The sequence below is a fragment of the Sus scrofa genome, chromosome 1, assembly GCF_054392235.1.
Source record: "Sus scrofa isolate SSC_HxYL_T2T_F1_AM1 chromosome 1, Sscrofa_HxYL_maternal_Yorkshire_Landrace_v2.0, whole genome shotgun sequence".
Lineage (NCBI taxonomy): Eukaryota > Metazoa > Chordata > Mammalia > Artiodactyla > Suidae > Sus > Sus scrofa.
This window is the reverse complement of record NC_139383.1, coordinates 88,455,246-88,471,761: the sequence shown is the minus strand read 5'-3', so window position 1 is coordinate 88,471,761 and position 16,516 is coordinate 88,455,246. Positions and strand designations below refer to the sequence as shown.

Here is a 16,516-nt window from a genome sequence, read left to right as displayed (position 1 = left end):
TAGGTAATCAGGCTAGGGGTCTAATTAGAGCTGTAGCCACCGGCTTGCAACACAGCCACAGCAACACCAGATCTGAGCCACATCTGCAGTCTACACCATGGCTCATGGCAATGCTGGATCCTTAACCCACTGAGCAAGACCAGGGATCAAACCTGCAACCTCATGGTTCCTAGTCGGTTTTGTTTCCACTGAACCACGAGAACTCCTTGGAGGGCTATTTATATGTACAGGTGCCCCTGGGCATTTTGTGAGAGCTTGCTTTTAATTTTTAGGGTGCTATACATATTTCCAGGGAAATGGAGGCAATGGACAGGGCTAGTAGCCAGTGCTTGGTTGCTGGGTCCTTGACAGTGTCAAGGACCTGCAGGAACGTGGCACAGGCTGCTCCTAGTTGCAGAGTCCTGGGAAGTGACATTTATCAGGCAGATGTAGGTGGCACCCGGAGTGTTTTGCAATGGCAGCAGCAGGCTAGATGTATTCCCAGGGGAGTGAGAACAACAGGCAGTGCTTGATTGCAGTGCCCTCTTTGCTAACCTGTGAGGTGACTGGGGCTTCAGTTGGAGCCTTTTCACAGACCCTTAGTGGTGTCAGACTACACCCACCTCTGATGTCTGAGATGACTGCTATGCTTTGTCCCCACCACCTGTAGATCACGCAGGAGGTGCCATGTTGTGCTTATCCCCCTACTGCCCTTAGCCCTGACAAAAGGTGAGGAGTGCCACAGCCAAGGGAACACAGGAGTGTGGGTTCCTTTTCTCTTTCACAGCTCCCTCTTAGGAGGGCTGGTTCTGTCTTGATTCCTGTACTCTCTCTGTCTCTCTTTTTTCTTTTGTTCTACCCAGTTATGCCAAGGGTTTCTTGCCCTTTTTGGAAGTTTAAGGTCTTCTAGAATTCAGTAGATATTCTGTATGAATCGTTCTACATGTACATGGGTTTTTTTGATATATTTGTGGGAGAAGTTGAGCACCACATCTTACTCTTCCACCATCTTGATCCTTCTTCCTCCCTGCCTTTTTGAAGTATTTTATTAAAGTGTAGTTGATTTACAACATTGTGACAGTTTCTACTTTCTATATTTAATTTCACACAGACATTATTTTTTACATTCTTTTGCATCATGGTCTATCCTTAGTCATTGGATATAGTTAGTTCCCTGTGGTAGACAGTACTACCTCATTGTTTCTCTTTTCCCAGTACTACCTCATTGTTTCTCCATTCCAAATGTAATAGCTGGCATTTACTAATTCCACACTCCCAACCCCCCCTCCCTTTCCCTTCTCACCTTGGCAGCTGCTATAGAGCTTGGTGTATTCTCTATTCTGCTGATTCTGAGCCTGCACTTCTCCTCCAGAGAAGCAGTGGAAAGAGGAGGTATTAGTGCCTCATAAAGCTGCAGATGGGGTAGAAGAAAGACATCAGCATACTTCCTCTTTGTTACCTTCTTGGAGTGAAAGATAGCTGACCCTCACTGGCTATTACTGTGTGCCATGCACTGTGGTCAGTTCTTCCATGTTTAAATTCATCTGTTTTTTAGAATAAGCCTACAAAATAGTAGTATTCTTATCCCCCTTTTACAGATGAGAAAACTAAATTGAAGAGATGTGCATGTAGGGAGAACATTGTGGAGTCAGGCTTTAAACAAGTGGTCTGGCTTCAGCGTCTGAATTTTTAATGACTAAATCATATCACCTCTCAGAGGTGGGGATAGTGCTAATCATAGTTACAGCAGCAAGAGAGAGATAGGCAAGCTACACACAATTATGGAAGCCTCCTGAAATGTTATATGATGGAAAATTTTTATTTTTGTTATTTTATTTTTATTTTTGATTAAAGTGTAGTTGATTTACAGTGTTTCTTCAATTTCTGTTGTACAGCAAAGTGACCCAATCATGCACTGATACCTGTGCTGTACAGTAGGGTCCCATTGCCCATCTATTCCAAATGTAACAGTTTGCCTCCAAAACCCCCAAACTCCACACTAAAACTACCCAAACTGATAAATTCAAGTAACAGGGTACAAGATTAACATTCAGAAATCATTTGCATTTTTGTATACTAACAATGAAATATTAGAAAAAGGATATTTAAAAATACATTTTAAAATAACAGCCCCCCAAAATTAAATACATAGAAATAAACCTGACCAAGGAGGTGAAAGAATTATATGCTGAGAACTATAAAACATTAATCAAGGTAATTATAGGATTCAAGGAAACAGGAAGATATCCCATGCTCCTGCATTGGGAAGAATTAATACTGTTAAAATGGCCATACTACTCAAACCCATCTACAGATTTAATGCAATCTAAATCGAATTACCTATGACATTTTTCACAGAACTAAGACAAATAATCCAAAAATTTATATGCAACCATAAAAACCCAGAATTGCTAAAGCAATCTTGAAACAAAAACCAAGCAGGAGGCATAACTCTCCCAGACCTCAGATGACATATAGATGATTACAGAATCCATAGTGCACCCCAAGTATTCGTGAAAATGTTATACAGAAATACCATTTTGATGATGATAATTCTGTCATAAATTTAATTTCCAGTCTTCAACGGCTAAGAGTAATTTTTGAAGCAAAAAGAGAATTGAAAATGCTGTATGTAATTTTTTTTCCTTTCCACCCATAATTCTTAGGTTTTTTGATTTATCTTATTTACTGTAGAAGGAAAGTATAGATAGTTTAGTTGTTTCCAACCCAGGGATATTTCATATATTTAAGAAAAATATACACTCAGGAAATTTATATATAAAATATGTATTCAAAAAGTGATTATAAAATGAAGTTAAGATAATTCTATTTGTAATAGCATGAAAAATAATAAAATACTTATGAATAAATTATGAGATGTCTTTTCTAAAAACTACAAGACATTACTGAAAATAAAGAGAAAAATATATTTCGTGTTCATTGATTATAAAATTAAGATAGTAAAATTCCTCAAATAGCTGTAGAGATTCAACACAATCCCTATTAAAATTCCAGCCGCATTTTTTTTGCAGAAATTGAGAAACTGACACTAAAGTGCATGTGAAAATGAAACGGACCCAGAATAATCAAAACAGTTTTCAAAAAGGAAAACAACATTGGAGTATTCACACATCATAAATTCAAAACTTGCTACAAATCTGTAGCAACAAATATAAGTTAAGGGTATGCATATATATATGTGGGTATAAGATTGTACATATATGTTAATGTAATATAATTAAGAATCCATCAATGAACTCTTACATTTGTGGACAGTTGATTTCAACATGGGTACCAGGGAAATTCAATGCAGTAAAAATAGTTTTGTCAACAAATGATTTTGGAACAACTGGATATCTACATGTGGATGGACCACATACCAACATTAACTCAAAATAGATTCATTGTCTTAACAAATACATATGTGCCAAAAGAAAAAGATAAACTTTTGTGCTATTAATGATACCATCAAGAAAATAGACATCCCATGGAATGGAACAAACATTTTGCAAATCATATATATAATATGGAACCTATATCCAGACTATCTATATAAGGAACTCTTACAACTCAATAAAAATATAAATACATCGGTAAAAAATAGCCAAATAGTTTGAATAGAGATTTGTGCAAATAAAATAAACAAATTGCCAATAAACAATGTGGAAAGATGCTCAAAATCATTGGTCATTAAGGGAAGTGCAAACTAAAAGCATAGTGAGATACCACTTTACACCCTTTAGGATGGCTAAAATTAAAAAGATAGAAAATAGCAAGTGTTGATGAGGATGCAACAAAGATATGGAAAGACTAGAATCATGGTGCATTGATGGGTGGAGTATAAAATAGTATAGTCACTTTGGAAAGCAGTTTGGCAGTTCCTCAAAAAAAGTCAACCATAGAGTTATATTACTGAGCAGTTTCATTCCCAGGTATGTATCCAAGAGAACTGAAAACATGTTCTCTACCTAAACACATGTATGTGAGTGTTAAGAGCAGCAGTATTCCTAATAGCCAAAAAGTGGAAAAAAAAACAAAATCAGTTGAGTGGATAAACAAAAATGGTATGTTCATACAATGGACTATTACTTGTCATACAGATAATACTACAGAAATCCATGAACTTTGAAAAAAATGCTTATTCTGAATAAGTCAGACACAAACAGCTTTTGGTATCATTCTGTTATACGAATTGTCCAAATAGGTAAATCCAAAGAGAGAGAGAGAGAGAGAGAGAGAGAGAGAGAGAGAGGAAGGAAGAGAGAAAGAAAGAAAGGAGGAAGGAAGGGAGGGAGAGAGGAAGATCAAATCACAGAAGTCATTCTTGGCTGATGGAGGGCTGGGCATTGAAATCTTCAAGACTCTCAAGGTCTCTGCTTTCTAGATGAATGAAGGGAAGGCATGATGGTCCAGTCCACCCCACTCCTTCCCCTTCCCCCTTGGCAAACACAAGTCTTTTCTCCAAGTCCATGAGTTTCTTTTCTGTGGAAAGGTTCATTTGTGCCATATATTAGATTCCATATGGTATTTGTCTTTCTCTTTTGGACTTACTTCACTCAGGATGAGGGTCTCTAGTTCCATCCATGTTGCTGCAGATGGCATTATTTTGTTCTTTTTTATGGCTGAGTAGTAGTATTCCATTGTGTATATGTACCACCTCTTCTTAATCCGTTCATCTGTCTGTGGACATTTGGGTTGATTCCATGTCTTGGCTATTGTGAATAGTGCTGCAGTGAACACATGGGTACATGTATCTTTTTCAATGAAAGCTTTGTCCAGATATATGCCCAGTAGTGGGATTGCTGGATGATATGGGAGTTCTTTATTTAGTTTTCTTAGGTACCTCCATGCTGCTTTCCATAGTGTTTGTATCAATTTATATTCCCAACAACAGTGTAGGAGGGTTCCCTTTTCTCCACACCCTCTTCGACATTTGTTATTTGTGGACTTATTAATGATGGCTATTCTGACCATGAGGTGAGGTGGTACCACATAGTAGTTTTTATTTGAATTTCTCTAATAATTAATGATGTTGAGCATTTTTTCATGTGCTGGTTGGCCATCTGTATGTCCTCTATGGAGAAATGTCTATTCAGGTCTTTTGCCCATTTTTCAATTGGGTTGTTGGCTTTTTTGCTGTTGAATTGTGTATGCTATTTGCATATTTGGGAGATTAAGCCCTTGTGAGGTACATTGTTTGCAACTATTTTATCCCATTCTGTAGTTTTTTTTTTTAATGGTTTCCTTTGCTGTGCAAAAGCTTGTCAGTTTGATTAGATCCCATTGGTTTATTTATTTTTTTTTTTATTTCTATTGCTTTGGGAGACTGACCTAAGGAAACATTTATATGGTTGATGTCAGAGAATGTTTTGCCTATGTTCTCTTCTAGGAGATTGATGGTGTCTTATGTTTAAGTCTTTGAGCCATTTTGAGTTTATTTTTGTGCATGGTGTGAGGGTGTGTTCTAATTTTATTGATTTACAAGTAGCTTTTCAGTTTTCCCAGCACCACTTGCCGAAGAGACTTTTTCTGATGTTATGTCCTTTTTAAGTATTGAGAGCTCCAAATTCGCCCCCAAGAAATCTTTAGCTTCTTTACACCGAAGTTGACATGTATTTTCATGCAGCAGGATTCAGGTTATCAGCAATTAGTGGCATGAGTGTGCAGAGGGCGTGGGGCTTGGTGGGAGCCCACAGAGTCACAGGAAAGCCACAAAGGGTGCTTCCTTTTCTCCTGCAGCGATCCTTCAGCATCCTCCCTTGAGAAATCTACTGTGTCGCTTCTATAGAGAGAGTAAAAAGAATGCTGTCTCTTAGTGCTGATTATATATTGAAGGATGAATTTGGAGCTGAGAGGTGATAAATTGATGATTGGCTCATGCTCCTATTTCTTCTTCCATAATTGTCATATATGTTACATCCACATATAAGACAGTATTTTATATGTTATATATAAAATATATATACTATAAATGTGTGTATGTGTATATATATATATTTGTATTTTGAGGAAGTTAAGGGGAAAATAATCTTTTATATTTATCTAAATAGTTACTATTTTTGATGCCCTTCATTTCTTCTTGAAGACAGATGTTTCTACTAGTATCTTTTCTACTAAGAAAAAAAGTAATTTCTCTTAGCATATTACAGGTCTGTTGGTTACACATTTTCTAATTTTACTTTTTATCTAATGTATCCATTTTACATTCATTCTTGAAGGATTTTTACTGCATATAGAATTCTGAGTTGATATTTCTCTTTTCTTATGGCATTTAAAATATATAAATCTAGCCTTTTTTACCCACTATAGTTTCTGATGGTTACACAGTTATTTGAATTATATTCCCTCTAAGTGAGGTGTAATTTTTTTCTGACTGCTCTCAAGTTTGTTCTTTATCCATTGTTTTCAGGATTTGGCTCTGATACTCCTAGGCTCTTTTATTTTTCTTTTCATATTTATTGCTCAGAGTTCAATATGGTACTTGAATGTGTACATTTAATTTATGTCTTTCACCAGCTCAGGAAGTTTTCAGCCATTATTTCTTCAAACATGTTCTGCCTGTTCTGTCCCATTTCTCTTTCTGGATCCCAGTTACACTTATGACAACTTGTGTATATTGCTCTATGTTTTCCCGGGATTCTGTTCGTGCCTCAGAACTGACCTGTCTTCATAAGAATATAGACTCTTGCCTCAGTCATCTGCTGCAGTCATTCTGCCGCAGTCATTCTGCCGCAGTCATTCTGCTGCCTAGCCCATCCACCTTGAATGTTTATTTCACATGTTCTTGAATCTCTACTTGGTTCCTTTTAATATCTGCTCTTCTCTACTGAATTTGTACCTTTCAGGTAAGTGCTAGCATTAATAACTGCCTTAAAATCCTTTCTTATATACTACACTGATTAAGGATTGCTGCTGCTTCTGCCCTAACTGAGGCAGCCCAGAGATAGAAGTCTCCAGAGCTGCAAGTCTCAGAACCATAGCACTTCTTCCATCGTCAGGAATCCCCTGAATCAGGAAGATTTCTGCCACACTGTTCCAGAACCCTGCTGCATCTGCTTTGAACTGTAGTACCATTCAAAAGGGAAGCCCTGCACCTTGCCTTTCACCTCAAGCAGTTCTGACTCTTGTCTTTTATCAGATCAGCTGATGACAAAAATTTAAATTATCTCTAGAACCCTCTCTGAAAGAGAGTTTTAGAACTAAAGGTTTAGCCTCTTTAGTACCAGAAGGTTTAGCCTCTTTAGTACCATGTGCATAAAGAGTACATGAATGGGGAGTTCCTTTCGTGGCTCAGTGGTAACAAATCCAACTAGGATCCATAAGGATGCAGGTTCGATCGCTGGCCTTTCTCAGTGTATTAAAGATCAGGCATTGCTGTGAGCTGTGGTGTAGGTCACAGACACAGCTCGGATACTGCGTTACTATAGCTGTAGTATAGACTGGCAGCTGAAGCTCCAATTTGACCCCTAGCCTGAGAAGTTCCATATACTGCAGGTGTAGCCCTAAAAAGCCAAAAAAAAAAAAAAAAAAAAGAATACACAAATGGAGATGACAGTCTCTCTGCTGTGAGCTGCTCCTCTGATTATGCATCTTTCTTTCATATACTTGCTTTTCTCTGTATTCATACTTCCTCCAGATCTCAATAGTGACAGCCGTCAGCTTCAAAAACATAATGCACTAGTGCTTTATAGAAACAAAACTCCTTAGACTTATTCTCAAAAGGAGAGATTCAAAATCTTGATTATTTCATGTTATGTGATGTGATTTCAGGTGATCATGTGATGGTCGTTATCTGTGCTAGTTCAGTCATAATTCTAGTTTGATACTTTGTAACTCATGGACTGAATTAAAAAGGACACCACTGCCAAAATAACCACCACCACCCCACCCCCCCGCCCCCGGCCCACACACAGAAGAAATAACCCATCATGGCCTTCAGTTCTACAGCTGGTTCTAAGTCTATAATTTGTATTGATTTTTTTCACTTACTGCCAGTCACATTCTCCCTTTGTCCTCAGACAGAACCTCATTTAGTTGTTTTACCCTGAGTTACATCCTTAAAGTATCTGACCTTTAAGCCATCCAGTCTCATAAGGATGCTACTGTATTCTGTTTTCTTGTCCCATCTGGGCATGTAACACAGGGCAATCCCTGGCTTCCAGACATAACCTTCCCTGCTGCCATGGACATGTGAATCCCTGTTTTCCTCCACCATGGAGATCAATTGAGCCAGCCAACATAGGACCCCCCCACCTTTTGCCATTGGTCTAATGTCATGAAGATAATTCATGTAGCTAGGTAGAAATCTCAACTTCCAGTTCACGAAACCACTTTTGGCTCCTCGATAATAACATTTCCACTTGGTTATAAAGTCCTCTAGACAAAATCCAGTGGCACGTGGGTGGGAATAACAGTGGCCAGTAAATCATTAGGTGTAATATGGAGAGTTTCCAGTCTTTATTTTATACCTTGGCTCCTGAACCCATCATGTATTCTGCTGCAGAAAAGAGAGCATCACGTATTAGCCACTGGTTTAGAATGTGAGTTTCCTATTAGACAACCTCATAAGAAGTTGCATTCTTGTTGAAACTAACTAATTAAGAAAACTTTACTTCTGCCTTAAGTTCCTGCTGGATTCCAATTTTTTATATAATACAGCTACTTCATGATGGAGTATTATGTATACCTGACTTTGGATAACACCCAGTTCAGAAGAGCTGATCTGGGCATAAAATCACTTACTGTCCCAGCATGAGGCAGCTGTGCAGTCTCTACTAGAGCCAAGTAGTATAAGCAAAGAGTTTTTCTTTTTTTCTATGAAGGATAATGTTTTCTTGTCAAGAAAGGTATAACTTTTTTCCCAAACCCAAGTGCCCTCCTTTGTGGTAGTCTTATTAGCATCAGCTGGAGGCTGCACAAAGTCAACCGATCAGCCCCAAGAATAGTAGCTGTTATTGGTCATAAGGTCCATGTAGCAGAGCTTTTTGTTCCCAATTCAGATCATCTAGAGATCTTTATATGTGACCCATGGCCCTTCTCAAAATTAATAGCCTTGTGGTTTCTCAATGTCTGTATCTAAGTGGAAAACAAAAGGAATATATGTTGCCTCAAATATGCAGAGGCCCATCAAGCATTGTGTCTGTTTATTAGGAAATATATACTAAAGCAACATATTTTTTCTCTTTGATGGGGGGAGTGTATTCTAACAGGCTTCTGACCCAGAAACTTCCCAAGTGTATTTGGCCCCTGAATTCTGGGATTCAGTCTTTGGCATGCAGGGCCTTCCAAGTGCCTGCCATTTCACCATGGTGTCCTATGGAATGTTGCAGTGCTCAGAATCCTGGGAACTGAATGATGGCATGGAGCCAGCATGTTGACAAAGCCCTAGTAGGAAACATGTACTGCTGTCTCCCAGGTGAATGCAAACTCCCAGATCAAGACCTGCCTAGCAGGTATCAGAGGCAGGGAGCTGCATCGGGAACAGTAATGCTGTGTAAGTAGAAACACCACCTGATCTATTTTATGATAAGTCACTGATATTTGCCATGATCCTTTAATTTCCTGCACAGGTCAAATGGAAAATGTATTGGGCATGTGGTAGGAATTTTCACCCCTGAATATTCCAAGAATTTAATATGGCACTGAGCTCTGCAGATGCTCCAGGTGCATAGCCAGATCCAAGCACCTATGGGAAGACAGTCTATATGATTGATGCCCTAAACCAATAGACCACCAACATAGCATCCTGAGTCTCAATGAGGATTAAGAACCTTGGACTCAGCAGACTAAGAACCCAACTAGCATCCTTGAGGATGTGGATTGATCCCTGGCTTCGCTCAGTGGATTAAGGATCTGGCATTGCCTCAAGGTGTGGTATAAGTCACAGATGCAGCTTCACTCCTGAGTTGCTATGGCTGTGGTGTAGGCCGGGACCTGTAGCTGTGATTTGACCCCCAGACCAGAAACTTCCACTTGCCACAGGTGCAGCTCTAAAAGAAAAAAAAAAAAGAATTTGAGAATGTAGAACACCTCTGGAGCAGCTGCAGGATAAATGAGGACCATTCTGCCCCTGCCATGGTCTGTGCCAACAAAACCCATTCTTTTCTTCTGAAATGCACCTCTAAACCAAGTTTTCAAATGCGCACTCTGATTGGCAGAACTCAAATCATATCCAAAATCCTAACTGCAGAGGAATCTGGGAAAATGTATCTCTAGTTGCCCTGTCTGTGGAATACAAAAAGATGTATCCTATCTCTAGAAAAGGATGGCATGGGTGTTGAGCAAGTCCTTCCACAGTGTCCACTGCAGTTGCCTCATGTGTAATGTAAGCCCCAGCCTCCATGTCAGCCTCTCTCAAAAATTCCACTGCGTTTACAAAAGGGGAATGCCAATTAAAGTGTAAGGAAGAATAGAGGCCATTTTAATAATAATAATATTCACAGAATTTTAAATCACCTAATGGCCATACATTTAGTCTTTGCTCTGGTGTGAACTTTAGTCATGTTGGGGAGAAAGTCACTGCTCATAGCTCTGTTATGGAAAAGCTCTTTGTAATGAACTTTTCCTTTCAGCAATGTCCTTTAAAAGGACTGTATTAACTCTAGACAAACAGATTTTATTGCTAGTGTTTAACTTCTCAAAGATCAATGGATTAAACACATAACCTTCAGTGCTTTCACATTATTATCCTACATTATAACATTAACACTTACTGAGCACTCACTGGGTGCCTGGCACGGTGTTAATCGTTTTTGCTGTCTAATTTAATATGCACAACTTCAGGTATTGCATGCTGTCACATTCACTCTTTCATAGATACATAAGCTGAGGCATAAAAGGTTAATAAATAAATTGTCTGTACACATCAGCAAGCAGTGGGGCTGGGGTTTGAGTCAGATGGTGTTGGGCTCCAGACACCCAACACCTGAACCTTGATCCTATAACATTTTTATTGCATCCCCACTCTCTAGAGTCCTGTTTATTTTATTATGAAATTTTCCTTATCTTTAAGTTATCCCCTAAAGATGAAATATTGAGACAAAAAGGTAAGTAAACAAAGCATCAGTCAAATACAAAACAGAAGTTTTTTAGAGCTTAGGTAAGAGCTATTTCAGGTACAAACAGGAATGTTGTAAAAAATGTGAAATCTAATAAGTGATACCGGAAAGTTACAAAAGGTGCAAGTATTGTCCACTTACATTATTAAGAACTAAAAGTAACATATAAATACAATTTTCTATAGCAAATTGATGTGTCTTATTTTTAAGATGATAAGCGGAGTTAGAAAACTATTATTAACAGCTAGTTATGCATGTTCAGATTTATAATAGAAATTTTTGACATTTGTAATCCATTCACCTTCTTACTGTCATTGATTAAATTTTAAAGTTAAGGTTTATTATTAAAATAGCAGTTTGAGAAATATGTACATTAAATATACATCCCAGAGGACACAAGGATGTATTCCTATTTTCATATGGTATGAGTTATTTAGCATTGTCATTTAAACATTTTATTTATAAAAGTAATGTGTCCTTAATATGGTTTTAGGCTCACAGAAATCATTGACAAGGTAGAGGGTGTTTCTCTGTTTTGAGATACTCCTTTGAAGCCTCCATTTGCCCAGATATATTAAAAAAGATTTAATGGAATTCCAGATATGAGTTATGCATATCTTAATATGATCAATAATCAAATGGCCTTTCTCCTAATGACTATGTTGGATACAGTTGATTGTTCTCCCACTGTTCTTGTACATTTATGTAGTGATAAATTATTTTGTTGGCTCTGGGTGAAAATCCAAAGTGCCACGTTTTTTCTCCTCACCCTAAAGCATCCTCTCTTTTGTCTTGTGGAGACTGAAAACCCACACCCACACCCACACCCACAGCTGTCCCTCTCCATTGTGGAGGTAGACTCCACCAATAGTTCTCTCCGAAGACATCATCAATCCTTTTCCTCTTACCCTCTTTATCTATATCTTCTCTCTGTATCTCTGTCTAGTGGGTAAGGGCTTTAGAGTCTTGTTCGATCATCTCCTTTATTAAGCATGTAGTGTAACATCTAAATGGTACTATCTCTTGGCCCTTCAGCTAAAACTTCTATTTTAGCACCTTATTACACATTTCAATATATTAATTGCTATAGGATGTCATTACTGCTATGATGATAATCAGCTTATTTCATTTTTGCTTGAGACTGACTCAGAAGTATGTTGAGACTTTTTGTGCCCCCCTGCAGCATGGAGCTCTGGAGTAAATCTTAGAAAATACCCAGTAAGTATATTTTGACCTGACTTGATGGAAAATAGAAACCTACTGTTGTTGGCCTTCAGTTTCAGGTGCAACATCATGTTTCTCAGAGTCTGGTAACACTGGGAAGTTGCAGCTTGTTGAGAAAATCTATAATCTCTCTGCTTCTGTCAGAAGTAAATAGCTTCGCTGCTGATCTGGGTGCCATCAATCAGGTATGTGTACCTTGAAACCGTAACTTTCATTTGTAGTTAATACAGCTATAGACTTTTCTTTCCTTTATCCTCTACTCTCTTCTTGCCATGCTGATATTTTAACTGTTACCTTATTTCTAATGAATACTGTTACTGCGTGCTGACATTACAGAAAGATGTTCTCAGAAAATAGTTTTCAAAATAATGCCTTTTTCTTATCCTTACCGGTATATGTGTGCCAGAGGTACCACTGGCGATGGCAAAGGGATGCTTAGATGAATGGCCCTAAACCTCAGCAAGGAGGCAACCTGTTCCTAAAGGAGGGCAGTGAGAGGGAAATGAATAGGACAGGATGCTAAATGGGGAACAGCCTCTGACTAGTGGTTCTCATCCGTACTTGCTCATAATTGCTCTTCTGGCTAACTGAATCTCATTGCCAAGTCCTATGCCAGTCCAATTAAATGGAGGCCTCTGGGATTAAGATGCGGGTATTGGTACTGTTAAAGCTCTCCAGGTGATACCAGCGTGCTGCCACAGTTGAAAACCATGCCAAGTTATTGATCGCTGCTGACAAAAGTGTCTGAAGATCAGAAGTCATTCCCATGTTTTAATGTTGCACTGTGTTCACATCGTCAGTTCATTTAATGTTATTATTGTCTCTGTGGTAGAATGAGCCACAGTTAAAGGAAATCAAAGACAGATGTTTTGGTAAAAAGGAAAAAAATAATAAGTTCTAAGTTCTCTACTTTTTGTAACATATTACAAAATATTATGTAATCTAATTGAATTTATTCAATGACATGGTAAAGCACTTTAAGCAGTTTTCAAGTGACTTGCTAAATAGTGAACCCTTGTAAGAGCTCTTTCTGTTACATATATTTTAAAAGTAATTTATACTAATTTCAAGAAGCTAAAAATAAATATGAGAAAGAAATAAGGCACATTTACTAATTGTAAAACAGTGAATTGTTACAATGCTTGATGATGTTTGTGGGAGCACCAAGATCAAGGATATGGTCAGGGTAGGTTGAAAAGTCCCTGAAAGGACTTCATGATAAAAGAACAACCTGAAAAATGGATGTGAATTGAAAAACAGAGGATAACATAAAGTAGAGGCACTGTGAATTTTTTAAAATATATGCAAAATGAGTTCCTGCTGTGGCACAGTGGGTCAAGAATCCAACTGCAGCAGCTCCTGTCACTGTGGAGTTGTGGGTTTGATCCCCTGCCTGGCACAGTGGGTTAAATGATCCAGCATTGCCACAGCTGTGGCTCAGATTCAAGCCCTGGTCTGGGAGCTTCCATATGCTGCAAGTTGCAGCCATGAAAAAATTTAAAACATTTTTTCTTAAATTATATCTTCAGGATTCTGAGGAAACAAGGTAAAGTTATAGCATTGAAAACAGGAAGCCACATGGGAAATGAGTTTGATGGAATTTGAGATTTGTGTGGAGAATAGCAGCGTACATAAAATAAAATTTTATTTATATACTCTCCTTAAATTTTCACAAAAATCCATGAGGTAGTTATACTTTCTCCCTAGCTTTTTGGTAAGGAAGTCAAACCTTAGAACAGTTAAGCAACTAGACCATAACTGCAGAAAGAGCATATGGTAAAAGCTGTAATTCAAACCCAGGCATTCTGATCATTAGGCCACTTTAGAATAATAATAATAATACTTATAATAATAATACTTATAATAATAATACTTATAATAATAAAATAACTAGTTTTTGCTATGTAATATGTGTTGACATGCTTTACATGAATTGTGCCATGCAATCCTTTTAATAACCCTTCAAGATATTATTATTGTTGTTTAAAGACAAGCACACTGTTAGTTGGGATTTTAGCAGTATATACCAGAATTCACTCCAGCCAATTTAAGCAGAAAAGGATGCCTGAATAGCTACAGAATTCTTGAGGAAGAGACCCAGGCTGTACTTCAATAAATGACTCCCATAAGCACACAGCAGAATTTGGCTCCAAAGAAATTGCTGCTTTTGACATTGTGACCAGGAAGCTGCCTGCTGATTCAAGGAGCTACTACTGAAGTTACAGGGTCCAAAAAACAGTCCTGCCACAATATACAGCAACCAAATATAATCCCTTTGCTGCCCTGTCTAACTATGTGATTTAATTTCAACTACAGAGTTTTTGAGAGCATATCCAAGTCTTAAACCATCGAGTTAGATTTAGAGTCATCAAGAAGTCTACAAAAAAATAAATCCTGGAGAGAGTGTAGAGAAGAGAGAACCTTCCTACACTGCTGTTGGGAATGTAAATTGATACAACCACCTTGGAGAATAGTATGGAGCTTCCTTAAAAAAACAAGATACAGGAAGTTCCTGTTGTGGCTCAGTGGTAACAAGCCTGAATAGTATCCATGAGGATGCAGTTCCACCCCTGGCCTCACTCAGTGGGTTAAGGATCTGGCGTTTCCATGAGCTGTGGTGTAGGTCACAGACATGGCTTGGATCCCACATTGCTGTGGCTGTGGCGTAAGCCAGCAGCTGTAGCTCTGATTCAAGCCCTAGCCTGGGAACTTCCATATGCCTCGGGTGAGGCCCTAAAAAGCAAACAAACAAGCAAACAAACAAACAAAAAAACCCACAATGCAGAACTACCATATGATCTAGTAATCCCACTCCTGGGCATATATCCAGTGATGAAAGACTAATTTGAAAAGATACATGAACCCCAATGTTCATTGCAGTACTACCTACAATAGCCAAGACATATAAGCAAACTAAATATCCATCAACAAAGGAATGGATGAAGAAGATGTGGAATATTATTCAGCTGTAAAAAAGAATGAAACACTGCCATTTGCAGCAACATGGTTGGACCTAGAGATTAGCCTACTAAGTGAAGTAAGTCAGAGAAAGACAAATATCATATATCACTTACATGTGGAATCTAATAAAAATGATACAAAAGAGCTTATTTATAAAATAGAAACAAACTCACAGATTTCAAAAGCAATCTCATGGTTACCATAGGGGAAACTGTTCTGAGGAGGGAAGAATTAGGACGGTCAGAATAACACATATACAATACTATGTAAAATAGATGATTAATGAGAACCTACTCTGTAGCACAGGAAAATCTGCTAAATAATGTTTAATAAACTATATGAGAAAAAAGAATGGCTGTGTTTATATATATGACTGATTCACTTTGCTTTATACCTAAAACTAATATTGTAAGTCAACTATACTCCAATAAAATTAGTATATATATATAGGAGTTCCCGTCGTGGCGCAGTGGTTAACGAATCCGACTAGGAACCATGAGGTTGCAGGTTCAGTCCCTGGCCTTTCTCAGTGGGTTAAGGATCTGGCATTGCTGTGAGCTGTGGTATAGGTTGCAGACGTGGCTCGGATCCTGCATTGCTGTGGTTCTGGCGTAGGCCGGCAGCTACAGCTTCGATTCAACCCCTAGCCTGGGAACCTTCATATGCCACGGGAGTGGCCCTGGATAAGGCAAAAAGACAAAAAAAAAAAAAAAAAATATATATATATATATATATATATATATAGTTTTCTAGGAAAAAATTAAAAATATAAAATAAAATATGTCATAATATTAATATGATCTAAATAGATGCAGACAGTTTAGTTGCCAACATTCAGTACCCATTCATGATTTTTTTACAAGTACAAAAATAAGGAAACTTTCTTAACATGATCAGTTTTTTTTTTTTTCCTATGAAAAACCTAAAATATACCAAATGGTGAAAGACTGGATGCTTTTTCCCCCAAAATGAGAAGCAAGGGAGGGAGGCCTTCTCACATCACCTCACTCATTACTGCACTATACTCTCTTTCTGTTTCAGTAAGGTCACTTTACTTGGAGAAAGGAAGAAGTCAAACTATATTTAGAGTGAACGTGTTTAGCAACATAGAAAATCCTAGAGAGTTTACCAAAAAGCTTCCAAGCAGATAATTCTGAAATAGATCACCCACATATGGTGAGTTTATTTATTTTAGACATGTCTTAAGGTAATTTGATTAAGAAAGACTTGCATCAACAACTCAGTATAAAAACGAGCAGAATATTTAAACACATGAAAGAGTATATGCGAATGGA

At 37.9% G+C, this 16,516-nt stretch overlaps 1 protein-coding gene across 6 annotated transcripts in view; it reads left to right on the top strand.

Moving 5' to 3' along the window:
- The window catches only part of MEI4 (meiotic double-stranded break formation protein 4), a 210,813-nt gene that overhangs the window by 127,607 nt on the left and 66,690 nt on the right, over nt 1-16,516 (top strand). For 4 of the 6 annotated variants that reach the window (XM_021092258.2, XM_021092267.2, XM_084964502.1 and 1 more), the window contains one exon: nt 12,314-12,445. The exons of the other annotated variants lie outside the window; for them this stretch is intronic. In XM_021092258.2, coding sequence (XP_020947917.1) covers nt 12,314-12,445 — 132 coding nt within the window. The remainder of the gene's footprint in view (nt 1-12,313; nt 12,446-16,516) is intronic. 6 annotated transcript variants of the gene reach the window in all.